The sequence below is a fragment of the Elephas maximus genome, chromosome 4 (genome assembly GCF_024166365.1).
Source record: "Elephas maximus indicus isolate mEleMax1 chromosome 4, mEleMax1 primary haplotype, whole genome shotgun sequence".
NCBI classification, from domain to species: Eukaryota; Metazoa; Chordata; class Mammalia; order Proboscidea; family Elephantidae; genus Elephas; species Elephas maximus.
In genome coordinates this window covers 124570396-124597631 of record NC_064822.1, presented here as the reverse complement: position 1 = coordinate 124597631, position 27236 = coordinate 124570396, and the positions used below count along the sequence as shown (strand labels likewise).

Sequence of the window (27236 nt, the reverse complement as noted above, 5' to 3'; positions counted from 1 at the left end):
TCAAACATACTTAATTGAGAAAAATCTAGACGTGTTCTCTTTAAGATAGGAAATAAGACAAGGATGGCCACTTTCACTGCTACTATTCAAGGTAAAACTCAGGGTCCTGGATCATGTAACGATGAAAGCATAAGAAATGCTGTGCTAATATTTGGAAACCCTGGTGGCATAATTGTTAAGTGCTACAGCTGCTAACCAAAAGGTCAGCAGTTCAAATCCACCAGATGCTCCTTGGAAACTTTATAGGGCCATTCTACTCTGTCCTATAGGGTCACTGTATGTCGGAATCAACTTGATGGCAATGGGTTTGGTTTGGTTTTGGTTATGTTAATACTTGAAGAAAACAGTCCCATCTGCTTCCGTAAAGATTTATAGCCTTGGAAACCCTATGGAGCCACTGAGTCAGAATCAGCTTGACAGTAGTGGGTTTGGTTTTATATTAATATTTGAAGAAAATAGAGAGTCCTGGACAGAGCAAGAGAAAAATGTAGAACAGAATTCAAATTCACATAAAAGAAAAACCAGACTTACTGGTCTGACAGAGACTGAATGGACCCCTGAAACTATGGTCCCCAGACACTCTGCTAACCCAGAACTGAAACCATTCCTGAAGCTCACTTTTCAAACAAAGATTAGACAGGCCTATATGACAAAAAATAACAAACATGAGGAATGTACTTCTTAGTTCTATCCAATATACAAGACCAAAAGGGCAGCTCCTGTCCAAAACAGGACGAGAAGGCAGAAAGGCACAAATGGACACAGTGAACCTGGAGTGGAAAGGAAGAGCATGCACTCACCTTGTTGGGATTGCACCAATGTCACAAAACAGTATGTGTATAAATTTTTTATTGGGAAATTAACTTGAGCTGTAAACTTTCACCTAGAGTACAATAGGAGCCCTGGTGGCATAGTGAGTGGTTAAGAGCTTGGCTGCTAACCAAGAGGTCGGCAGTTCAAATCCACCAGCCTTCCCTTGGAAACCCTGTGGGGCAGTTCTGCTCTGTCCTGTAGGGTCGCTGTGAGTTGGAACCGACTTGACAGCACCTAACAACAGAGCATAATAAATAAAAAGTAATTTGAAGAAAAGATATAAAACTGTCATTATCTGCACAGTATATGATTGTCTACTTAGAAAAGCCAACAGAATGCACAAATTCTCCCATTCTTTATTAACTGAGTCCGAGTTTTGTTTGCGATGGTATTGTGCTCAATTTAAAACATTCACCTTTCTAGAGATCCCTGTACCTAGAGATGGCCATGTGACCAAGTTCCATGCAATAAGACGTATGCTGAAATCATGTGAATTTTATATACATCACATTATCTACATTTTAAGGCACACTATCCTCTCCAAATTTGGCAAAAATATGTCCGGCATGTTCCATATGATGCAGTAACAAATATAAATCAACATATAGATTTCTCCATATATGCTGCTTTCAGTATTTACTTCAGACATGAATGTCTTGTCTTTCCTAGTAAGTAGTTTTGTCTCCTCTACACATGGTCTTAGCCCCAGAGACAGTAATTTGAACATTCATGATGTGAAGTCCAGGAGGACAGAGACTTACTGTCTTTTTTACTACTGTATCTTTAGTGCCTGGCATGCAGTAGGCACTATATAAGTATTTGTTGTATTGTGATTAGTAGAAATACATGGCAACCCTATCCTTGTACTTAATGTGTGCTGTACAGCAAGAAGGCACCCCATGTACATATCGGGTAGCATATGTAATCTTCTCCAACATCAATTTAGGTAGCCTTTGTTCCACCCATGATAGCTTTATGCTAGAGCATATTGTTGTTGTTAGGTGCTGTCAAGTCAGTTCCAACTCATAGTGACCCTATAAACAACAGAATGAAACACTGCCCAGTCCTGCATCATCCTCACGATTGTTGTTATGCTTGAGCCCATTGTTGCAGCCACTGTGTCAATCCATCTCGTTGAAGGTCTTTCTGTTTTTGGCTGACCCTGTACTTTACTAAGCATGATGTCCTTCTCCAGGGACTGATCCCTCCTGATAACATATCCAAAGTACATGAGATGTAGTCTCACCATTCTGGATTCTAAGGAGCATGCTGGTTGTACTTCCTGCAAGACAGATTTGTTCGTTCTTTTGGCAGTCCATGGTATATTCAATATTCTTCCCCAACACAATTCAAAGGCGTCAATTCTTCTTCGGTCTTTCTCATTCATCGTCCAGCTTTCGTGTACATATGAGGCGACTGAAAACACCATGGCTTGGATCAGGTGCACCTTAGTCTTCAGGGTGACATCTTTGCTTTGTAACACTTTAAAGAGGTCTTTTGCAGCAGGTTTGCTCAATGCAGTGCACATTAGAACACATCAAATAGTATTGACCCAAACATATCAGACCAGCCTCCACTAACAGATGGAGAAGTGCTATTCCAAAGACCAGGTGTTTTTCTACTTCAGCTACTTTCCTCTCTCCCAAAGCTCCACTGCAACCAAATTCTAATGCAACAGAGCAACGGAGAAAAGTTAAAGAAACAAGAAAGAAGAAAATAATACTGATAATGGCAGAAATCAATGAGAGTAAAAAGAACAGTGAAAACAAAAACAATCGAGAAGATTATTACTTCATCTCCCTTTTCTTCTCCCACTATTATAACTTCTCTCCTAATTATTCCCAATAGATTATGAACATACTGGGAAAGGATGAGGATTTTCTTCCTTTTATAAATTTCACATCTTCATAATACCAGGATAGTCAGTATGCTGATTACAAAAATTCAAAAGATGGCAAATTAGTAATCATTTAGTGAAAGGACATGATTTTCAGTGGAATCCAGCTGTAACATTAATGCCAAGTGTTCTCAAAAGAGTTAGATGGTGTTTGCCTGCTCGAGTGTCACATTCATGCAAGTTGTTTTAAGCCACACCTTTGGGCTGAACGCTCTGGACACAGTGTTGATATAGTAAGTATTTTCCAGCATTAAGTAGGAGAAATATTTTTGTGGCAACATCATGAGAACTGCCACATATGTGTTATTGAGTTTTAAACAAGTTCAGTTCCAGCCAGAGATTAAAAAAAAAAAAAATTATTGGTATCACATGTTTATTTAATTCACAAATGTGATTTATTTGGGATTCCTTTAAATTAGTAAACTCCTTTATGAAATTTAAATATTTACCAAACATTCACATATATTTGAGGGAGAGGGTTGAAGTGTGTCAGGAAAACTTTAAAAGTCTTAGGAATCATAGCCAAATTTAAATTAATCAGAAATAAAGCCAAAGCATTTTAAGTATTGATTTCTAGGTTATAGTATTTAGTTTCAAAAACTCTGACTTAATTGTAACTTTACATGAAGTTTAAAAATGTGTCAGGTTAGTTATATTTGGTTCATAAAAAAATCATTTAATATAGTTTAGAAAATAAGAGGTTCAGATACTTGAAAAAAACTATAATTTTTTTTCTCATTTCTCCTTATTTACATAGGTAATTTTCACTTTTATTTAACATGTAAATCATAAGAGTCAAATAGCTTCTAAATATTACCACATTAGAACCAAGAATTAGAGCATTTATCTGAAGTGCAAAGAAAAACAAAGTAGCTAATATTTGTCAAGTAGGTCTCTATGCTCCTCTTTGAAAGTCATGGGTCTGTAGCAGGAATCAGTGTTTCCTGTTGGAATATTTCTATTGAGCTAATAACATTTCCAACGCAAGGGGGCCCCAAACTTGAGCTGGCAGTGAGAATTCTGAACAAAGGAAGGTCTGTTTTTTTTTTTCTCCATGAAAAGTTTGGTCCTGAGCTCAACCAGTTTCTTAGTTACGCTTAGATATCTGAGAATAATTTTCTAACTTTGAATTTTTCCATACAGAGTTGCTTGTATTTCATCAGTTCTGTTTTAGTGGAATCTTCATGAGAATTTTTTTATTCAGGATAGCTCAAATTCTAGACCTTGAGATCTAGGTCAATATGACTTCTTACGGAAGAATCATTTTTTTCTCTCAATTGTTCTGCTTGTCTCATATTTTAGCGTATTAATCTGACAATCCATTTCATTCTAATAGGTTTTCAGCTCTCCATGGAAACCGGGATTTCCTTTTAGCATGTTTATCTAACTTCTTTCTTGTCATTTTTTCAAGAGTTTCTTAAATCTAGTGATCACTTTCACTAATTTACCACTTTTCTTCATTCTTGATACAGTCGATATGCTAGCTTATGTGTTCTTTTTATTCTCTGATGAACTTGCACCTACAATTTTGCCTGTTGTTTTTGGTCTGTGGCTTTTAACCTGACATTTTCAGTCTCAAGGAGCTTATCTGTTTTTTTATTTTAATTTTTATTGTGCTTTAAGTGGAAGTTTACAAATCAAGTTAGTCTCTCATACAAAAATTTATATACACCTTGCTATATAAAAAAAAAATTTTTTTTTTTTTATATACTACTAGTTTCTCTTCCCCAATGAGATAGCACACTCCTTCTCTCCACCCTGTATTCCTCGTGTCCATTCAGCCAGCTTCTGTCCCCCTCTGCCTTCTCATCTGCCCTCCAGACAGGAGCTGCCCACATAGTCTCATGTGGGCCAAGAAGCTCACACCTCACCAGTATCATATATTCCGGTCTAATCCCTGTGCTTATCTGGTTTTGATGCAGAGAGGAAAAAGAAGAAAAAAAAATTTCTGCATACTTTTGGTTTTGGAGTTCTCATTTCTTCCTCCCTTTGGACTGGGCTCTCCATAGAGATACATAATCAGCTCATTAAGAAAACATTTGACTTGTAGCAACCTGGTCCTGTAAGTATGAAGTTGACACATGTGCAAATTGAAGGTTCTGGAGCTTTTGCTTAGTAAGGAGCTACTTTTCAATTAGACGAGTAAGAGTCGGTATTATTGAATTTCAAATGAAGAATACAGTTTAGTTTTATGAGTTGATCTGCTTAACTGGCAAAGCTATAATATCCATTGCATTTTCATTTATGCTGCCAAAAAGATCTTTTTAGAAATTCTTTTTAACTCCTCATAGATTTTTCATATAACTGAGTAAGTAACAGTCACATCAAGAGAGATATTCTGTAACTCCCTGAAATCATTTTGCTGAAGTTCCACACAAAATGTGCAGTGCCTAAAATGAACATTTTAATGTAATTTCATAACATTAGATAACATAATGCGTACACACTAACCAACTCTTCAATCCATAGAGGAAATGTTGGGGAAATTTTAGAGAGTATTATCTACAAAAATAAAGAAAAGCTATCTTAGACATTGTTATGTAAAACTGGAATCTTATGAAGAAAGTCAGGTTAAGTAAGATATAATTACTGAGTGGCATTCAGGGATTGCAGGTCATATATGTTATTTTTCTAGCTCTCTGTTTAAAATCTGGCCCTGTGCCATTCCATGGGACAAGAAGAACGTGCTGGGACCACAATGCCAGTGTCCACAGCCTCAGGCCTAAGGGACTGGCAAAGGGTGATTGTTTAGGGGATGGAGCTTTAGTGTGCCAATTGGGGTAACCACTTATTTGTGTGGACTCAGCCACAGTTCATAGTATTGTACAGATAATGAACTTTATATCTGTTGGAAATTAAGAATTAATAAAAACTAAGTTTTCCAGTTTGAAGGAGGTTCCAAACTTATACGTGAAACAAGATACCTTAACGTAAAATGATAAACCAGTAATTCAAAGCAACATACCAGTTGCCATCAAATTGACCCTGACTCATGACGACACCACATGTCTGAATAGAACTGTCTTCCATAGGGTTTTCAGTGGCTGATTTTTTGGAAGTAGATAGCCAGGCCTTTCTTCTGAGGTGCCTCTGGGTAGACTCGAACCTCTAACTTTTTGTTTAGCAGTGTAGTGTGTTCATCGTTGACATCACCCAGGGATAACAGCTAGCACCTATTGAGTGTTTCCTGTGTTCCAAGCACACTGCATGCGTTTTCTTATTTGATCCTCACAGTTCATGAGTTTGGTGCTGTAATTGTTCCTATTTTAGAATTGGAAAATTGAAGCTTAGTTCAACAAAAGTCATAACGCCGCTCAGTAGCAGACCCAGAAATGGAACCAAGAGCTAATCATACTTTGCAACTTCATAGCCTCTACAATATGCTTCCTTTGCAGCATAGCAGAGAAAGATGGTGGGCTGGAGAGACAGGGAAGGTGAAGGGACAGGACACAAAGACTGATTCTGAAAAGAAGTGCTGACGATATTAGGATGACATTGGGAAAATTAGAAGTGTCTCATATTTTTTTCATAGCCACCTATAGGGCAGAGTAGAACTGCCCCATAGGGTTTCCAGGATGCGCTGGTGGATTCAAACTGCCAACCTTTTTGGTTAGCAACCAAGTTCTTAACCACTGTGCCACCGGGGCTCCAGAATATATGAACTGAAGAAAGCACCGCTACAAAAAAAATCAAGTATCTCTATTTGAATACTATTTGGATAGTTATTTTCTTTACAGGATCCATTAGAAATGTACAATGACGCCATAATGAAAAAGTCCTTTCTTCCTTTTTTTTTTAAATTGTGCTTTAGGTGAAAGTTTACAGCTCAAGTTAGTTTCTCATACAAAAATTTATACATTGTTATATGACCCTTGTTGCTATTCCTATCACATGACCACATATTGCTCCTTTCCACCCCGGATTTCCCGTGTCCATTCAGTCAGCTCCTATCCCTTTCCGCCTTCTCATCTCGCCTTCAGACAGGAGCTTCTCATTTAGTCTTGTGTACCTACTTGAACTAAGCGCCACCCTCTTCCCGAGTATCATTTTATGTCTTATACTTCAGGCTGTTCTTTGTCTGAAAAGTTGGCTTCAGGAATGGTTTTAGTTCAACAGACAGTCTGGGGACCATGTCTTCTGGGGTTCCTCTAGTCTCAGTCAGACCATTAAGTCTGGTCTTTGAAAAAGCCCTTTCAATGAAAAAAGTGGGGCTCCTTGAAGAAGTAAAAATGCTTTAAGTATAAAAAATACCTGATGGTGGGTAGTTTTATTTCTGAAAGCAGAAAAGTGGATTGCTGCGCCATACTTCCCCAGCCCCACCCCCCAGGTCAGCAGGCAATAGCAAGTGTAATTAAATCGCCTCCTTTCTCTCTCTTTTTTAATTGTTTGTAGTGGTAAAAATATACTTAACAAAACATTTGCCAATTCAACAGTTCTTACATGTACAATTCAGTGACGTTAATTACATTCATCATGTTGTGCAACTATCACCACTATCCATTTCTAAATTATTCCATTACTGTTTACAGAAATACAGTGCCCCCTAAGCAAAGACTTCCCCTTTCCCTTTCCGTCCCACTTCTGGTAACTGCTAATAAGCATTTGTCTCCATGCATTTGCCTATTTCATATAACTGGGATCATACAATGTTTATCCTTTTGTAACTGACTTATTTCACTGAGCATAATGTTTTTAAGGTTCATCCATATTGTAGCATGTATCAGGACTTCATTTCTCTTTATAGTAGAGTAATATGCCTTCCTTCCCTTAACAAAAAAAAAAAAAATTTTTTTTTTTTTTTTTTTTAATATGCCTTCCTTCCCTTAACAAGCATTTTTTTAAGTGAAAACATTCATTTTTTAGAGTCTTAAACTGATGCAGTTGGGTCACCAGTTACTCTTTGTTCCTCACTGTTAAATTATGAAATACAAACCTTGGAATATCACATTTAATATTAAATTTTGCTTGACAGGTACCACCAAGAGAGCTACACAATGACCAAGGACTCAACTTTGTGTTCTTCAGACCTCAAGAAGCTACCCCTTCACGGCCGAAGTGCATTTCGGCCCTTACCTGCTCTTACCTCCAGGAGGAGCTGTGAATCCACACCAGGTGCAGGCAAGGCAGTCACCCTGCCTTTTAGCACAACAAACTCAAAAGAACCACAGGGACTTGCTGATCACAAAGACTTTCTAAGTGAAAGCCCTTTCAAGTGTAATAGGAACGGAAATGAGTTTTACTTAGGGAATTCCCCACAAGCCTCCCTTTTACAAAGTAACCCAAGCCTTGAGAAAAAGGAGTGTGAACTTCATTTGTACATTGTTTCCACAACCTCATCAATATTTCTGCACTTAAAAAGTTCATGGAACAACTATATTATAGTAAGTGTTCTCATAAGTTAACCTCACCTTGAGTATTGCTTTTCTGTGCAATTGTGCCTTCCCTCCTTATCTGCTTATTTTGGAAATTTAGCTTGGAATTTAATAATATTGTGAAAGACAAATGCGCTGGGCAATTGAAGAGATGACTGTTCAGGCTGTTGCAAGAGGGAGAATGTTCACTAATAAGAATGTCTCAAAGGAAAGGAAAAGGCCTACAATTTCGGTGGTGTAGTGGTTAAGTGCTACAGCTGCTAACCAAAGGGTCAGCACTTTGAATCCGCCAGACGTTCCTTGGAAACAATTTCATAGAGGCCGATGAACAAGAGAGTCATCAGTCTGTCTCATGGGAGTCATGAGGAAGGATGGAGACAGGTCTTATTTCAGAATATCTGAGAGCAGGGTAGTCTTTGTAGTTAGCTTGAGGGATTTCTCAACTGTCCATGCTTTCTGGGAGCACAGGGCTCGGATAAAGTTCTCATTGTCAGTAAGTTTCTGTATTTCTTAACCAAACCAAACCAAACCCATTGCCATCAAGTAGATTCCGACTCCTAGCAACCCTATGGGACAGAGTAGAACTGCCCCATAGAGTTTCTAAGGAGAGCTTGGTGGATTTGAACTGCTGACCTTCTGGTTAGAAGCATGTAGCTCTTAACTACTACACCACCAGGGTATTTCCTACCAGCACTATAGAAAGTAGGTCCATGGGAGCCGTTGTCATAAGATAATTTTATCTAGATATCACCTAGTCTGAGACCCTTATTTTATAACTGAAGAAACAGACGGACAAATGTTTTAAGTAACTTACTCAAAATTATATAATGAGTTAAGGGGTAGACTCAGAACTCCCATTTAGAGATCTTTCTACTGCAACCCTGGTGGTATAGTGGTTAAGTGCTATGGCCGCTAACCAAAAGGTCAGCAGTTTGAATCCATCAGGTGCTCCTTGGAAACCCTATGGGGCAGTTCTACTCTGTCCTATGAGTCAGAATTGACTCGACGGCAATGGGTTTGGTTTTTTTTTTTTTGGTTCTACTACAACAGAATCAGTTTTAAAAAGTAATTTATTGAAACAATAGTGTGATCCTTTTCAATTAACTTCAGTGATATATACCTTTTATTATTGATCTTCCAACAAAATGATATTAAGAAATATGAAAGGCTGTTTTACTCAAAAGAGGCTAGGAAGCAGGGGGCTTTAGAAATGGCTAAAAATTGTGAAAGATTACAATTCTAATTTTTTTCTCATAGCACTATTCAGAAGACTTCAAATACTTAAACTTCCTCTCCAAATTTTTAACCCACTTTCTCCAAATTAAGAATACCAATGAATCATAAAGAGGAAAAACCCTAATCTGAAGAAGGCTTCATATGTTCTAATAGAAAAACCAAAACTTAATTGATTTTTTAAAAAAATTTATGTGAATATTTCAAATAACCCCAGATTTTATAAGACTTTTGAAACTGTTTATGCTTCCTTGAATTGACTAGCTCCCAAGTTTTAGTACTGCTTTTTAATTCTGCAGCAGAGGCATGTCACATTGGCCAGCTCATACCTATGTATCTATGTACAGCCTGTCCAATAGATGCAATAACAATAACTAACACATATTGTCATTATCCAGTAGCATTTGTTCTGATGCTTTACGTATATTAACTAAATTAACCTGCACAACCCTATGAGGTAGGAATGTTATTCCCATTTTATAGGTAAGGAAATTGAGGCACAGAGGCATTAAATGATCTATCTGTGCAAGGTCACACAGATGGAGCTGGGGTTTGAACTCACTCTGTTTTGTTTTTTTTTTTTTCTATGACAGTGAAATAAATATATGTGGAGGGGGATTATCATTATAAGTTGGTTAGGTACTATAATTAAAAGTAATGTTCTACCTCTTGAAAGACAGAAAATGAGCAGATAAATATTTCACATACAAGTGATGAATCAGGTAAGCATTCATTCGAGTAAGAATAAGATGTTAATTCAATATAAACATTTTTAAATGTGTGACTTTTTTGTGACACTTAAGTTCTTTGGTCAGGTTGGTCACTCTTGGTTAGTTTTGGTGATATTTTAGCATTTTGAAAACAAAAACATCTATATCAGACTTATTTTGGAGAACTGATCCCTCGTGCTTTGAGATTGAGGATGGTTTTTCATGTTGAGGTAGGGAAATGCTCATGAGAAAAGGAATTGGACATCTGACTGAACTCTTTCTATACTTGCAAGTAAAATTAACCCGAACCATACAATTAGAAATTAACACCCTTACTGATCTTAAGAGTTTTCAAAAAATTGAGTCTGCTTCAGTAACCAATTTTATCTCTAACTTTTACCAAAAATAATTATGTCTAGGTTGTTCAACATCTCCAATTCTACAAATTAAAAATATGGCAGGTCTTTTCTCTTAATATTTAGTAGAGAGAGCTGCTAGGTAGCTAAATAACTAAGTGATACCTTCGAATTAAAATTCTAGATTTAAGGGAAGCATAAAACATTTGGGCAGTGGGAGGCAGTTTTTTAATTTAATTTAATTTTTTTATGTAGAGCTTTGATGAAAGTACTAGGATAAAGCACATATTGCCCCAGGGTCCCTACTCTGATATTAAGAAATAAGATAGGGGTAAGCATATGGGGTGCAGTGGTTAAGAGCTCAGCTGCCAACCAAAAGGTTGGCAGCTTGAATCCACCAGCCGCTCCTTGGAAACCCTGTGGGGCAGTTCTACTCTGTCCTATAGGTCACTATGAGTCGGAATTGACTCAATGGCATTAACAACAACAACAAGCTTACGGGGAGCTGTAAGTCAGCAACATTTTAGAAATTTCTTCTGACCTATTTCCCAAGTCTCAACATAAATAAAGGATTATTTAGAGAAGTAGCTGAATAAAAAAAAAAAACCAAACCCACTGCCATCTAGTCGATTCTGACTCATAGCAACCCTATAGGACAGAGTAGAACTGCCCCATAGAGTTTCCAGGTAGTGCCTGGCAGATTCGAACTGCCACCTTTTTGGTTAGCAGCCGTAGCACTTAATCACTATGCAACCAGCAGCTGAATAGTACATTTCTATTTGTTTTGAGGACCCAGAATAGATGGAAATGGCCAACAGTAAAGATTTAAGGGAAAAAAAAATTCATTAATAGGGAGTGGTTAACAAAGTTATTGTATATCTATGCTGTGGAAAAGGTCCCTGGATGGTGCAAAGGGTTTGTGTTTGGCTTCTAATCAAAAGGTTGGCAGTTCAAACCCACCCAGCAGTGCCCCAGAAGAAAGACCTAACAATCTGCTTGCATAAAGATTACAGCCAAGAAAACACTATGGAGCTCAGCTCTACTGTGTAACACGTGGGGTCACCATGAGTCAGAATTGAATTGTTGGCAACATGGTTTTTTTTTTTTTTCTTTTTATGCTATGGAATACTGGGTAATCACTAAATAGATTGAGGTAAATCTACATGTATGGACATAGCTAGCTGTCCACCATATGTTGTTGTTAGGTGTTACCCAGTCAATTCTGACTCATAGTGACCCTGTGTACAACGGAATGAAACACTGCCCAGTCCTGCACCATCCTCAACAATCATTGCTCTGTTTGACCTCATCGTTGCAGCCACTGTGTCAGTCCATCACGCTGAGGGTCTTCTTTTTGCTGACCCTTTACCTTACCAAACATGATGTCCTTCTCCAGGGACTGGTCCCTCCCGATAACATGTTCAACGTACATGAGACAAAGTCTTGCCATCCTCACTTCCAAGTACAACTTGGCTATATTTCCTCCAAGACAGACCTGTTTGCTCTTCTGGCAGTCCATGGTATATTCGGTATTCTTTGCCAACACTATAATTCGGAAGCATCAATTCTTCTTCAGTCTTCGTCCACCATATATTAAGTGAAAAAACAAGTTCCAGATTAATGTATGTGGTATAATCTAATAAAAAATATATACATATATATATTTTTTAATCTAGTTAGTATTAAATACATGATATATGTCATATATTTTTTTTATATGTCATATAATAATAATAATACTTTATATTCCTGAAAGGATATAAAGAAAGCTGATAATAATAGCTGTTTTGAAAAGAGGGATGGAAAGGGGAGGAAGAAACAGGAAACTTTTATTATTTATGTGTTTCTGTACTGTTTGATTTTTTTTTAATAATTCTTTTTTTTTTGTAGTTGAGAATATACACAGCAAACCAGACACCAGTTCAACAGTTTCTACATGTACTATTCAGTGACTTTGCTTATATTCTTTGAGTTGTGCAGCCATTCTCACCCACCTTTTCTACATTGTTACTTTCCAATTAATATTAACTCACTGCCCCCTATGGTTCCTATCTAATCTTTCGAGTTGCTGCTGTCAGTCTGATCCCATATAGACAGTTCTTTTGTGTGTGTGTATGTGCTTTAGGTGAAAGTTCACAGCTCAAATTAGTTTCTCATACAAAAATTTACACACATTGTTATGTGACCGTTGTTGCTATCCCTATAATGTGACCACACGTTCCTCCTTTCCACCCTGTATTTCCCCGTGTCTATTCAACTAGCTCCTGTCCCATTCTGCCTTATCTCACCTCCGGACAGGAGCTGTCCATTTAGTCTCATGTATCTACTTGAACTAAGAAGCACACTCTTCACAAGTATCATTTTATGTCTTATAGTCCAGCCTAATCTTTGTCTGAAGAGTTGGCTTCAGGAATGGTTTTAGTTCTGGGTTAACAGAGTCTGGGGGCCATGTCTTCTGGAGTCCCTCCAGTCTCAGTCAGACCATTTTGTCTGGTCTTTTTACTAGGACTTAAGTTCTACACCACACTTTTCTTCTACACTGTCAGGAACTCTCTGTTGTGTTCCTTTTCAGGGCAGTCATTGGTGGTAGCTGGGCACCATCTAGTTCTTCTGGTCTCAGGCTGATGGAGTCTCTGGTTTATGTGGCCCCTTTTGTCTCTTGGGCTAATATTTTCCTTGTATCTTTGGTGTTCTTCATTCTCCTTTGCTCCAGGTAGGTTGGGACCAATTGATGCATCTCAGATGGCCCCTTCTAGCTTTTAAGACCCCAGACGCCACTCACCAAAGTGGGATGCAGAACATTTTCTTAATTAACTTTGTTAGGGTTTTTTTTTTATGCCAATTGACCTAGATGTCCCCTGAAACCATGGTCCCCAGATGTCTGCCCTGCTACATTGTCCCTTGAAGTGTTTGGTTGTTAGCTCTTGGTTTAGTCCAGTGGTGCTGACTTACCCTGTATTATGTGTTGTCCTTCCCTTTACATAAGATAATTCTGTATAGACAGTTCTTAAAAGAGCATAATGCTCAAGGCAAACATTCTTTACTAGTTAAGCTGAACTATTGTTTGGTTTTAAGAAGACTTCAGGGGATTTTTTTTGGTTTAAGGTTTAAAGATTATCTCAGGGCAGTAGTTTCAGGGATTCATCCAGCCTCCATGGCTCTGGAAAGTCTAGATTTCATGAGAATTTAAATTCTTTTCTGCTTTTTCCCCTTTTTGATGAGGAGCCCTCTATAGAATCTTTGAACAAAATATTCAGTAACGGTGGCTAGGCACCATCCACTTCTTCTGGTCTTAGGGCCAAGAAGGCAGTTGTTGATGGATGCAGTTAGCCTCACATTCCATTTCCTCCTCCTATTCCCTGACTCTCCTTCCTCTGTTGCTCCAGGCAAATAGAGACCAATTGCTGTGCTTTAGATGGCTGCTTGCAAGCTTTTAAGACCCCTGGCACTATGCAATGAACTAGGAGGTAGAACAGAAGCACTAAATATGATATTAGGCCAATTAACTGGGATGTCCCATGAAACTATGACCCTAAACCTCCAACCAAGGAATGAAAACTCATGAGGTGTTTGGTTGTACACAAGCAGCCTCAGCAGTTATTCTTTTTGTTGCTGTTGTAAATATATCTATCACACAACTTTTGCCAATTTAACTTTTTATAGGTGTACAATTTGTTGAAAGCAAATTACATTAATCAGCTGTGCAACCCTATCCTTAATCAATGTGATTTTTCCTTCACCATAAACTGAAACTCCGTACTCCATAAGCAACAAAACCCATTGCCAGTGAGTCAGTTCTGACTCATAGCCACCCTATAGGACTTCCAAGAGTAGAACTGCCCCATATGGTTTCCAAGGCTGTAATCTTTACGGAACCAGACTGCCACATCTTTCTCCAATAGAGCGCCTTGTGGGTTTGAACTGCCAACCTTTCAGTTAGTGGCTGAGCACTTAACCACTGTGCCATCAGGGTTCCTTCCATAAGCAATAGCCCCTCCTTTTCTCTCTCCCTCCTGTCCTTGGTGTAGTGTTTGATTTTTATAAATAACGTTATTTTTATAATTTAAAAAATAATTTTGTTGTTGAGAATATACACGGCAAAACATATACCAATTCAACTGTTTGTACGTGTGTAAGTCTTTGACCCTGATTACATTCTTTGAGTTGTACAATCATTCTCGCCCTCCTTTTTCTGAGTTGTTCCTCCCTAATTAATTAACTAAACTCACTACCCCCTAGGTCTCTATCTAATCTTTTTAGTTGCTGTTGTCACTTTGATCCCATACAGTTCTTAAAAGAGCATAATGCTCAAGCAGATAATTTTTACTAATAAAGCTAAATTATTGTTTGATTTTAATAAGACTTCTGGGGATATTTTTGGTTTAAGGTTTAGAGATTATCTCAGGGCAATTGTTTCAGGGGTTCATCCAGACCCCACGGCTCCAGAAAGTCTTGAATCCATGAGACTTTTAAATTCTGTTCTGTTATTTTCCCCAGTAACTTTATTTTTTAATGAGCATGTGTTATGCTTAAAATGTTTTTTAAACTATTAAAAAATAAATTCTCTTTGGCGCTAGCAAATACTGGACTGAGTCACATAAGCAAATATTGCATTTGGAAGGGATTAAAGAATGTTGTTGTGTGCTGTTGAGTCGATTCATACTCGTAGGGATGCTACAGGACAGAGTAGAACTGCCCCATAGGGTTTCCTAGGCTGGAATCTTTATGGGAGCAAATCACCAGGTCTTTTCTTCTGCAGAGCTGCTGGTGGGTTTGAACTGCCAACCTTTTGGTTATCAGCCAAGCACTTAACAACTGCACCACCAGAGCTCTTCAATTAAAAAATAGGTATATTAAATTGACTAAAAGTAGGGGGGATTGATATTCAGTTTTTTCATTATGATAAAAGGATTTAAATTTTTTTTCATTTATTTTGTGGTTGTTGAGAATATACACAGCAAAACATACACCAATTCAACAGTTTCTACACATACAGTTCAGTGACATTGATTTCATTCTTTGAGATGTGCAACCATTCTCACCCTCCTTTTCTGAGTTGTTCCTCCCTAATTAACATAAACTCACTATCCACTAAACCCAAAACCAAACTAGTGCCATGGAGTTGATTCCAACTCATAGTGACCCTATAGGACAGAGTAAACTGCCCCATAGGGTTTCCAAGGAGTGACTGGTAGATTTGAATTGCCAACCTTTTGGTTAGCAGCTGAGCTCTTAACCACTGCACCACCAGGGCTCCACTACCCCCTAAAGTTCCTATCTAATCCTTTGAGTTGCCGTTCTCACTTTGATCTCATATAGACATTCTTAAAAAGAGCATAATGTTCAAGGCAAAGCTTTTTCACTAGTTAAGCTAAATTATAGTTTGGTTTTAAGAGGACTTTAGGGGATATTTTTAGTTTAAGGTTTAAAGATTATTTCAGGGCAATTCCAGAGGTTCATTCAGCCTCCATGGCTCCAGAACGTCTGGAGTCCATGAGAATTTGAAACAAAGGGATTTTTTTAAGCAAAAATGCTAACTATTTCTATTTTTTTTCCTCTTTCAGAAAGGTACTCTTTTACAAGATCCCCTGTATGCTAGTGAGCTCAGTTCTACAACTGGAAGTCAAAAGCCATATAGGTAAGGAGTGATGGTATTGTTCTCTCTCCATTACTTTTCCCAGCTCTGTGATTGTTATCACATTTATACCTCTACCTCAACTCTCTGCCTTGAGGAAACCCAGTTACCCAGTAGACATCGCTGCTTGTATGTCTCACAGGAACATTAAACTCAGCATATTCAAAACAGCTCAGCATCTTCCTTCTGGACCTGACTTTCCTCCTATCTTTCCTAACACAGTACACAGTCTCTCTATCCCCAGATCACCTAAGGCCAGAGCCCTGGGTGTCAACCTTAACTTTTTTCTCCCCTTCACCATCCCCCACATCTCATATCTGGATGACATCTACTTTCCACTGCTACTGGTTCAGGCCCAATTATCTCTATTCTAGGCTCCTAATGTATTTTCCAATCTGGCTTTTCTGCCTTCACCCTTGCCCTTCTCTAGTCCATTCTCCATTGCAACCAGAAGAATACTTCTGAAGCACAAATCTGAACATGTAACTCTCCCCCTTAAAGCCTTTGAATGGCTCCCCTTTGCCCTTAAGATGAAGTCTAAGCTCCCTTACAGCTTGTAGATATCTTCATATCTGTCTTCTTATTTTTCCATTTTCATAGCAACCCTACAGGACAAAGTAGAACTGCCCCATAGGGTTTCCAGGAAGCGGCTGGTGGATTCAAACTGCCAATTTTTTGGTTAGCAGCCAAACTCTTAACCACTGGTGCCACCAGGGCCTCTTTCCATTCTTAACTTTTGTGTGCTTCCCCACCTCTAGCCCTAAACTCCTGCTCCAAGTATACTTCTCCAAGTTCCCAGAAAGCTCCCTGTTTCTCTCCCTTCTGCGTCCTAACTTATGGTAGCCCCTGTTCTGGAACCCTTCTCTCCACTCTTCTTCTCCTTCCTCAATAACTTCAGTTCATCAAGTCTTAGCTTTTCAACCTATTCCTCTAAAAATCTTTTCTTGACCCTTCGAAACTAAGTTAGGATGGGCCCCCCCATAACATCAGTGCTTACAAGTCTTGTAGCGCTTAGCAGTCTGTATTTGATTATTTGCTGCCCTAGTATGCAGCATGCTTCTTGAGTATAGGGACTGTGACTTGGTGACCAACTGACACATTAAAAAAAAAATGTTGCCATCAAGTCAATTTTAACTCATAGCAATATAGGACAGAGTAAAACTGCCCCAAATTAAGCCTTTATAGAATGAATGAATAAATGAGATATAATAGAGGCTGAAACTAGATCATAAAATGCCTTATATGCGAGGCTAGCCAATCTGGATTTTATCATAGTTTTATTTTGCTCTTATCCCAGTATGCTTTATATTGTATACTTGCATATTTATATTGTGTAGTACTTGTAGTTACTTCTTATGTGACTATCTCTTCCAGTATATTTTGTGAGCCCTTTTTTTTTTAGGAGGTGAGGAGTAAGTCTTATTAATTTTTTTTATCTTCTTTACGTAAAACCATGCTTCACATATAGTAAGCACTCAGTGAATTGGCAGTGTCAGCAATTTTGATGCAAAGTCAGTCATGGGTTAAGTTTTGAGGAATTTGCGATATTGAGGCATACTGGGGGTCATGGAAAGTGTAACAGATGAGCTAAGAGTAAGTTAATTTTAAAAGATGCATATTCATTCCCCACTTTTCCGTGGAGGAATAGCTGTTTCTAAGTCAGCCATTCTGGCACAACAAGCTGTTAGAAGCTCAGTTTGTACATTTCAAAACATAAAAAAATATCAAATGAGCCTGAAATATACAAAAGGAGCTTCCAACAGCTTGTTGTGCTAGGAAGCAAAGACTAACAGGGCCCTGATTAAAGGACACAGGAGCCCATGTGAAGGGCTCCCAGTGGCCAATAACGAGACAACTTGAGCATCAGAAAAATAATGAATGAGATGACTGAAACACAACGATTACGTAAAAATTCAGGAGTGCATAATGATACAGCATACAAAGTGCCCGCCCCGCACACACAAAGAAATAAAAACTCATTGAACTCCATTAGACATAAGCATGACACCAATTCCTTACTCTAGGTTGGCAAACAAAAGAAAAGAAGTAAGCATTTAGCCTCTCTTTCCCGTATGAACTGAACTTCAGGGAAGCCAAATAGCTCTAGCTGATGAGGGCAAATTCTTTTTTACAGCATTCTAGTTCATAAATGTGGAAGACTCAATAGAATTAGAGAGTTACCACTTTGCAACCTCAAATGAAATAATAGATTCATGGAACAGTCCTCAATGAAACCATTAGACAGAAAGGTGAAGTGGACCTTCAAAATGGAGGGATCGTGTTGCAAATTACTAAATCCATTGATCGAACTTAGCATCACTGAAGTGGGACAATCAGGCTTTGTGTACCTCATTTGATGCAACGTGAAATATAAAGCATCATCTATGAAGTGTCTTTGGTAAAACAATTACGTTGAAACTGACTTAAAAGTATGTGTGTGTGTGTGCAAAATATAGGCAAAATGTTCACAAGATAGACAAAATGTTGAAAATTATTGAAGCTAGGTGATGGATAGGTGAGTATTCCTTATTATTTTCTCCATTGTTGTGTATGTTTGAAAATTTCCATAATGAAAGTTCTAAAAAGGCTTAAGCACCTGAGCAAATATAACAAGCACTTTATTTAGATGTTGATTTTAACAGACCACATATAAAAAGATATTTTTAAGAAAACAGAGGACATCTGAATATGGAGTGCGTACTAGATAAAACCAAAAACTATTGCTAATTTCATTGGGTATGATAATGATGATTTTTTTAAGAACATGTTTCTGTTACTTAAGGATGCATTCTGAAGTTAAGTAAGGTTGACTTTATTTATTTAAAGGGATTGTAAAGCTAGTTGTATAATAAAACAAATTCTAAGTTGCAGCCCTGGTGGTGCCTCAGTTAAGAGCTCGGCTGTTAACTGAGAGGTCACAGTTCAAATCCACAAGCCACTCCTTGGAAACCCTATAGAGCAGTTCTACTCTGTCCTCTAGGGTCACTATGAGTAGGAATTGACTAGATGGGAATGGGTTTGTTTTTTTTTTACTTTGTATAGATGTGGCTTGAAATTTATCCCTGAAGGCAAGAAAGAGAGTCCTGGCACTATCTTGTCTCAGGAAAAGCATACTTCTTGCTAAGTAAATTCCTGAAGGCAACGTATTTAAAATGCAGTGATTTAAAATGTACCCAGTGATACCTAAGAAATGATCTCTGCCTGCAAGTCACCTTCAGGTTAAAAGGAGTAAAACATCTGTTGGGTTTTCAAATTAGAACTCTTTGTCACAAGTGTTACAGTTCTGTAACCTGACCGTTGCGAACATGATACACAGCACTTCTGAGATAATATACGTTAAAGCCTTTTTTCAGCTGTAAAACATCATGCAAAAGATGTCATTATATTAAATGCCTGCAAAAATGAAAAAAAATACAAAAAAATAGAGCTTGTCATTAGATCAGGAATCCTTCTGGCAACATTATTTTGGTGAATTTGTGTTTTCTACCTGATGAAAATAAAAATGGAGTGTTATATTAATATATATTTCCCATATATTTCTAAACTGTATAATGGAGTTTTCTAGCACTATGTTGTTGTTACATGCATAGTGACCCTGTGTACAACAGAACGAAACACTGCACGGTCCTGTGCCATCCTCACAATTGTTGCTTATGTTTGAGCCCATTGTTGCAGCCACTGTGTCATTCTGTCTTCCTCTTTTTCACTGACCCTCTACTTTACCAAGTATGATGTCCTTCTCCAGGGACCGGTCCCTCCTGATAACATGTCCAAAGTACATGAGGAAAAGTCTTGCCATTCCTGCTTCTAAGGAGCCTTCTGGCTGCACATCTTCCAAGACAGATTTGTTCATTATTCTGGAAATCCATGGTATATTCAATATTCTTCGCCAACACCATAATTCAAAGGCATCAATTCTTCTTGGGTCTTCCTCATTCATTATTTGGCTTTCATATGCATATGAGGTGACTGAAAATCCCATGGCTTGGGTCAGGTGCGCCTTAGTCCTGAAAGTGACATCTTTGTGTTTCAACACTTTAAAGAAGTCTTTTGCAGTACATTTGCCCAATGCAATACATCGTTTGAGTTCTTGACTGCTTCTTCCATGGGCGTTGATTGTGGATCCAAGTAAAATGAAATCCTTGACAACTTCAGTTTTTTCTCTGTTTATCATGATGTTGCTTATTGGTCCAGTTGTAAGGATTTTTGTTTTCTTTATTTTGAGGTGTAATCCATACTGAAGGCTGTGGTCTTTGATCTTCATCAATAAGCGCTTCAAGCCCTCTTTGTTTTCTGCAGGAAAGTTTGTGTCATCTGGATAAGGCAGGTTGTTAATGAGTCTTCCTCCAATCCTGATGCCCCGTTCTTCTTCATATAGTCCAACTTCTTGGATTATTTGCTCAGCGTACGGATTGAATAAGTATGGTGAAAGGATACAACCCTGAGGCACACCTCTTTTGATTTTAAGCCATGCAGTATCCTCTTGTTCTGTCTGAACAACTGCCTCTTAGTTTTTGTACAGGTTTTACATGAGCACAATTAAGTGTTCTGGACTTCCAGTTCTTTGCCACGTTATCTATAATCTGTTAAGAGCGATACAGTCAAATGCCTTTACGTAGTCAATAAAACATAGGTGAACATCTTTCTTATATTCTCTGCTTTCAGCCAAGATCCATTTAACATCAGCAAAGATACCCCTCATTCCACGTCCTCTTGAACTTCTTCCTTCAGTATCCTTGGTTCTTGATCATATGCTATTTTCCTGAAATGGTTAAATGTTGACCAATTCTTTTTGGTACGGTGACTTTGTGTATTCCTTCCATCTGCTTTTGATGCTTCCTGTGTCGTTCAATATTTTGCCAATAGAATCCTTCAATATTGCAACTGAAGGCCTGAATTTTTTCTTCAGTTCTTTCAGCTTGAGAAATGCCAAGCATGTTGTAGTTCTCTCTTTTGGTTTTTTAACTCCAGATCTTTGCACATTTCATTATGATACTTTGTCTTCTTGAGCTGCCCTTTGAAATCTTCTGTTCAACTCTTTTACTTCATCATTTCTTCCTTTGGCTTTATCTACTCTATATTCAAGAGCAAGTTTCAGAGTCTCTTCTGACATCCATTTTGGTCTTTCTTTCTTGTCTTTTTAATGACCTTTTGCTTTTTTCATATATGATGTCCTTGATATCATCCCACAGCTTCTCTGGTCTTCAGTCATTACTGTTCAATGTATCAAATCTATTCTGGAAATGGTCTCTAAATTCAGGTGGGATATACCCAAGGTCGTACTTTGGCTCTTGTGAACTTGTTTTAATTTTTTTCAGCTTCAGCTTGAACTTACATATGAGCAATTAATGGTCTGTTCTCCAATCGGCCCCTGGCCTTGTTCTGACTGATGATATGGAGCTTCTCCATGGTCTCTTTCCACAGATGTAGTAGATTTGATTCCTGTGTATCCCATCTGGTGAGGTCCACATGTATAGTTGCCATTTATGTTGGTGAAAAAAGGTACTGGCAATGAAGAAGTCGTTGGACTTGCAAAATTCTATCATGTGATTTCCAGCATCTTTTCTATCACCAAGGCTGTATTTTCCAATTACCGATCCTTCTTCTTTGTTTCCAAGATTTGCATTCCAATCGCCAGTAATTATCAATGTATCTTGATTGCATGTTTGATCAATTTCAGACTGCAGAAGTTAGTAAAAATCTTCAATTTCCTTATCTTTGGCCTTAGTGGTTGGTGCATAAATTTGAATAATAGTTGTATTAACTGGTCTTCCTCGTAGGTGTATGGATATTATCCTATCACTGTTAGGGTTGTACTTCAGGATAAACCTTGAAATGTTCTTTTTGATAATGAACATGACACCATTCCTCTTCAATTTGTCATTCCCAGCACAGTAGACCATATGATTATCTGATTCAAATACTTTTTCTTATTTAAATTAGGCAAAGGAAGTTTGCCATGCACATAAAAGCAAATATTCTCTGAACGTTCAAATAAATTGTGATTATAGATTATTTATCTGTAGAAATATAGAATGCTTAGTCTTTCTTGAATTTATAAAAAAAAAATGATGTATATGAGACCTTAATTTATATATGAATTGATTTTTAGTATGAAGAGATTAGTGTACTTTTTTCCTATAAGAAAAAAATTTTTTTTAGCCTTTATGAAAACTTTAGTTTGGTATCATAATCTATTATAATAGGTGATAAAGACTAAAAACTGTTTCTGCTATGAATCTGTTAAAAACCTAAATGTGCACAGAAACACCAAAAATTAGTGTAACAGAATATATTTATTGTTCATAGATATAATTCAAATCGGGCAGTGTCAACCCAAAGTTATCAGGAGGGCACTCTGAAAAGCGGCTAGTGAAAGCAGGTTATATAGGCAGGTCTGGGCAGAGTAGTCTCTGAGGGTCATTGTAAGGTCGTTCCATGTTGGTTTCTCAGAGCATGGGCAGGGCTTAAGGGTCAGTCAGTTGTAAAAACAGAGTCATTAAGGACATTCCATATATCCTAAAACACAGCTTCTAGTCAGACCCTGGAGTTCCTTCTTCTTGAAACTGGCTGCACATAGATAATTCTCCAGAAGAGCCCAGTGTCCAAGGCAAAATGGTCTCTGCTAAGCGGATTACTAGGCTATTGTTTGACCCGAAGATGACCCCAGGAAAACCAGTTCCTTAAAGGCTCAAGGTTCAAAGGGACACTCAAGGGTAAATGGCCTGGGTGAGTCAAGCCAAATCCAGGGAACTAGAAATCTAGATTCTAGGAGAATTAAAACAGTTTCTCAGATCTTAGCAAATTGCTGACTTCTGATAGAAAAAACAAAAAAAAACCTGGAAAATCAATTTCAAAATAATTCTGCTGGTATTATATTTTATCTGAACTTTTGCTTTTCTAAGCTCGTTTGTTTGTGAAAACTACTTTTCTGCTGTTTCTAAAGTTCCTAGAAAGTAGGTGAATTTTATAAAATTATTTTTGAAATGAAATGTAGTAGTAATTAGAAGTGGGTGTGTGGGAAAGTGGGCTCTCAGAGCTTATACCTAGAAGAATGGGAATTCCAGAACCCTTAGTTGTGCTCATGAGGAACCTATATATGGATCAAGAGGCAGTCGTTCGAACAGACTGCATGGTTTAAAGTCAGGAAAGATGTGCGTCAGGGTTGTATTCTTTCACTATACCTATTCAATCTGTATGCTGTGCAAATAAGCCGAGAAACTGGACTGTGTGAAGAGAAACTCAGCACCAAGACTGAGAAGACTCATTAACAACCTTGTTTGCTGAAAGTGAAGAGGACTTGAAGCACTTATTGTTGAAGATCAAAGACCACTGCCTTCAGTAAGGATTACACCTCAACATAAGGAAAACAAAAATCTTCACACCTGGACCGATAAGCAACATCATGATAAACAGAGAGAAGACTGAGGTTGTCAAGGTTTTCATTTTACTTGGATCCACAATCAACACCCATGGAAGCAGCAGTCAAGAAATCAAAAGATGCATTGCATTGGGCAAATCTACTGCAAAAGACCTCTTTAAAGTATTAAAAAGCAAAGATGTCGCCTTGAAAACTAAGGTGCACCTAACCTAAGACATGGGATTTTCAGTCACCTCATATGCATGCGAAAGCCGAATAATGAATAAGGAAGTCCGAAGAAGAATTGATGGCTTTGAATTGTGGTGTTGGCGAAGAATATTGAATGTACCATGGACTGCAAAAAGCACGAACAGGTCTGTATTGAAAGAAGTGCAGCCAGAATGCTCCTTGGAAGCAAGGATGGCAAGATTATGTCCCACATACTTGGTGACATGTTATCCAGAGGGTTCAGTCCCTGGAGAAGGGTATCATGCTTGGTAAAGTGGAGGGTCAGCGAAAAAGAGGAAGACCCTCAATGAGATGGATTGACACAGTGGCTGCAATAGTGGGCTTAAACATAATAATGACTGTGAGGATAGCACAGGACCAGGCAGTTTTTCCTTCTGTTGTACATAGGGTTGCTATGAGTCAGAACCAACTCAATGGCATCTAACAAGAGCAACATACCTGTTTTCTTTAGTTTACATTTATTAAACATTTACCGTGTGGTAGTGCTGGTGGCACAGTGGTTAAGAGCTCAGCTGCTAAGGAGAAGGTCCGCAATTCGAATCTACTAGCTGCTCCTTGGAAACCCTATGGGGCAGTTCTACTCTGTCCTATTGGGTTGCTATGAGTAGGAATTGACTCAATGGCAATGGGTTTTGAGTGTGCTAAGCACATGCACTAAAGTATCAAAACGGTATAGTGGGGTAGGTACTATTATCATTTCCATTTTAGAGATGTAGAAACTGAGGCATAGAGAAGCTACATAATTTGCCCTAAGTAATTTCCCAGCTTAGAAGAGGATTCTGATCAGCCTGTCTGACCCCAAGCCCTATGTTCATAATTATTATGTTTTTCTGTCTTTATGATTCTTATTAATCATTTCTCCTCAAGTGTCTGCACTAGAAAAAAGTTTGTTTTTTTTTTCCAGAAAGTCTTAAATTTTGTGATATGGTTTGTTGATTGGATAAAGGAGAACATCTTAATTTTTTTTTTAAATAAAGAGGAAGGTACTGAGCAAGAACCAAAAATGTTTTCCCCTTTAGTGAACAATTCTAAGAAGATTCCATCAACCTACACAGAACATGAGTCATCTCTCCTACTGTCACTGTGCATCCTAGCTTTCTGAATCACTAGTTGTGTAAACTAGACCAGGTTATTTAACCTCTCTAAATTCTCATAAAACACAATATACTTTATCAAACACATATGGGTCAGTGCAGGGGATGATTTCAGGGGGACTCTGGCGTGGCATGAAATAGCTTTGAATCCTATGGTGGTGAGAAAGTGGTTCCTTTTTCAGCTGTCTGATTTCCTCACGGAGTACCTCTTGGCTTGGTGCCAGTGGTGGCAGCTCTCTAACACACGCACATTTGCCTTTTCCTCAGAGAGAGCAGGCCCCAGCCTTAGAATATGGTTCATTTACTTAGAATCTGAGTTGCTTTCATGCTATTTTTATGGTTACCTGCTATTTATGGAAAATTATACTGGTTTTTCATGTAAAGTAGTGAGTCAAAGTTTTCTTTATAAACTTCTCTAAACAGAAAGAGAGCTGCCTGGGTGGCAGAAACATATGTGCTAACCTAAAGCTGGCAGTTTGAATCCACCCAGTGGTGTTGTGGAAGAAAGGCCTGGCGATCTGTTTTCATAAAGATAACAGCCAAGAAAAACCTATGGAGCAGTTATACTCTGTAACACATGGGGTCATCATGAGTCGTAATCGACTCGACAGAAACGGATAAGCAAAGAAAAAAAATTTAGCTGGTATCATCACATGCGTATGGTTCATGGATTATGTATGGTAAATGGTATGTAAGCTATTGAGGTTGAGCAGATTCTGAGTTAGGTGATGAAGGAGGGAAAGAAGTTTACTAGGGACAGTGAGAGTATGCCTTGCAGAGATAAAGCTTCAGTAAAAAGGCACAGGCAAATAGTATTTGTGGAGAGTTAAATACAGTTCAATTCGGGAGATCAAGGCTCATCTGATGAGTAATAAGGCTAATGTGCAAAACTATATTACATTTCCACTGGTAATAAAGTTTTACAAACCTGTCAATAATAGCTGACATTCCTAAACTGCTGTTTCTTATTTTTTTTTTTAATGGAAAATGTTTTTGTGTTTCTGTAGATCGGAAGAGAAGATTAAGCACTTCAGTCAACTTAAATCTGAACTTTTTCTTAAAGACAATACTTTGAGGAAGATACTTTGTTTAATTACAGAACTTAAAGTAGCAGCTCAGAAAAACTTCATTCTGAAAAGGCTTTTCTGGAAAGTAGGTGTTTCATTTTTCTTCTTTAAAATGTGTTTCATCTATTTGTCAAATGTGGCATATTCAAGCATAAATAAAAATATAGATAAATATGTATTCTGATGCTGTATTTCAAAATGTTGATTAAATTTAATGCAATCCTGTCTTAACACTTGAACATTTTTTTTTTTTATGTAATCAATAATGTATATGTGCCAGGTGTTGGGGAGGGGAGGCAGGAAGAGAAGAGTAGTAGTAGCAAAAAGATTGCAGCTCCCATGGCTTGGACTGGCCTTGGCAGTCAAAGAAAAGTCATAGAGAAAGACACTCTGGTATGTGAGATGTATTAGTACAGAAAGAGACGGGGAATTAGATTTTGAGATGTGTTGCTATGCAGGGTCCCCTACAATAAAAATATATCTTAAAAAACTACTTATAAGCATTATTGTTGTTGTGTGCTGTTGAGTTGGTTCCGATTCACAGAGACCCCATGGGACAGAGTAGAACTGCCCTATAGTGTTTTCTAGGCTGTAATCTGTACAGGAACAGATCTCCAGGTCTTCTGTCCTAAGGACTGCTTGTGGGTTCGAACCAACGACCTTTCAGTTAACACTGAAGGACTGGTATTTTTTTAAAATGTGACTTCTGAGGAACAGCCAACCTAGCTCTTAGTAGGTTATAAACACTTCATTTTCAGTTTCAGGTGAAGGTGTGGAGAAGCCCAAGTGAGGACTTGTATGGTGCTAATGAAGCCCAGGTGAGGGGATGAGCCCAGCTCACTACTGCATTTGATGGCTAGATGATGCATCCTAATTTTGACCAGCGGTCTCATACATAGCTGCCATCATCTTAATGAGCAGTTGTGAAGTGTACAGCCTGCCCAACCATACAAGACAGTCCTGGCCATTTCTTAGATTCTAGGTGCTTCATATGTAGGGCTTGCTCAGGTGTAGGGTGACCAACTGTCCGAGTTTTCCCAGGGCTGAGGGAGTTCAGATGGAAAGGCCAAAGAAATTGGGGCTATCTCCCACCCAAATAAACCTCTCCAGTCTATGCCACACACAGTATCAGCTTCATCTATAGCCCCGACTGTGTGGCTTGCTTGCTCAAAACCCCTCGTGGTTCTGCCTATAAAAATTAGTGCAAACATTTGGCTTTGGCATTTAAGGCTCTTCGCTAATTACCCTGTCACAGATTTGGACAGCCGTGGCCTTTATTTTAGCAGGATGGGGTTATCAGGAAGGGGCCAACATCTGGGTAGAGCAGACACTGGGAGAAGTAATCCAGTTATAGATGGTCATGGAGAAGTCACGAAGTGAGAGTAATCCCTGTAGAGTGTGCAAAATGAAGCAGCAGAGTATTTCTGCACATGGCGGATTACACCCAGAG

The 27236-nt window shown here is 38.2% G+C and overlaps 1 protein-coding gene across 1 annotated transcript in view; it reads left to right on the top strand.

Annotated features, from left to right (window-relative positions):
* Positions 1 to 27236, top strand: part of C4H12orf56 (chromosome 4 C12orf56 homolog) — an 88197-nt gene that overhangs the window by 41516 nt on the left and 19445 nt on the right. Inside the window, exons 4-6 of the mRNA XM_049883767.1 lie at positions 7683 to 8091; positions 15946 to 16019; positions 25727 to 25871. Of these exons, the coding sequence (XP_049739724.1) occupies positions 7683 to 8091; positions 15946 to 16019; positions 25727 to 25871 (628 nt within the window). The remainder of the gene's footprint in view (positions 1 to 7682; positions 8092 to 15945; positions 16020 to 25726; positions 25872 to 27236) is intronic.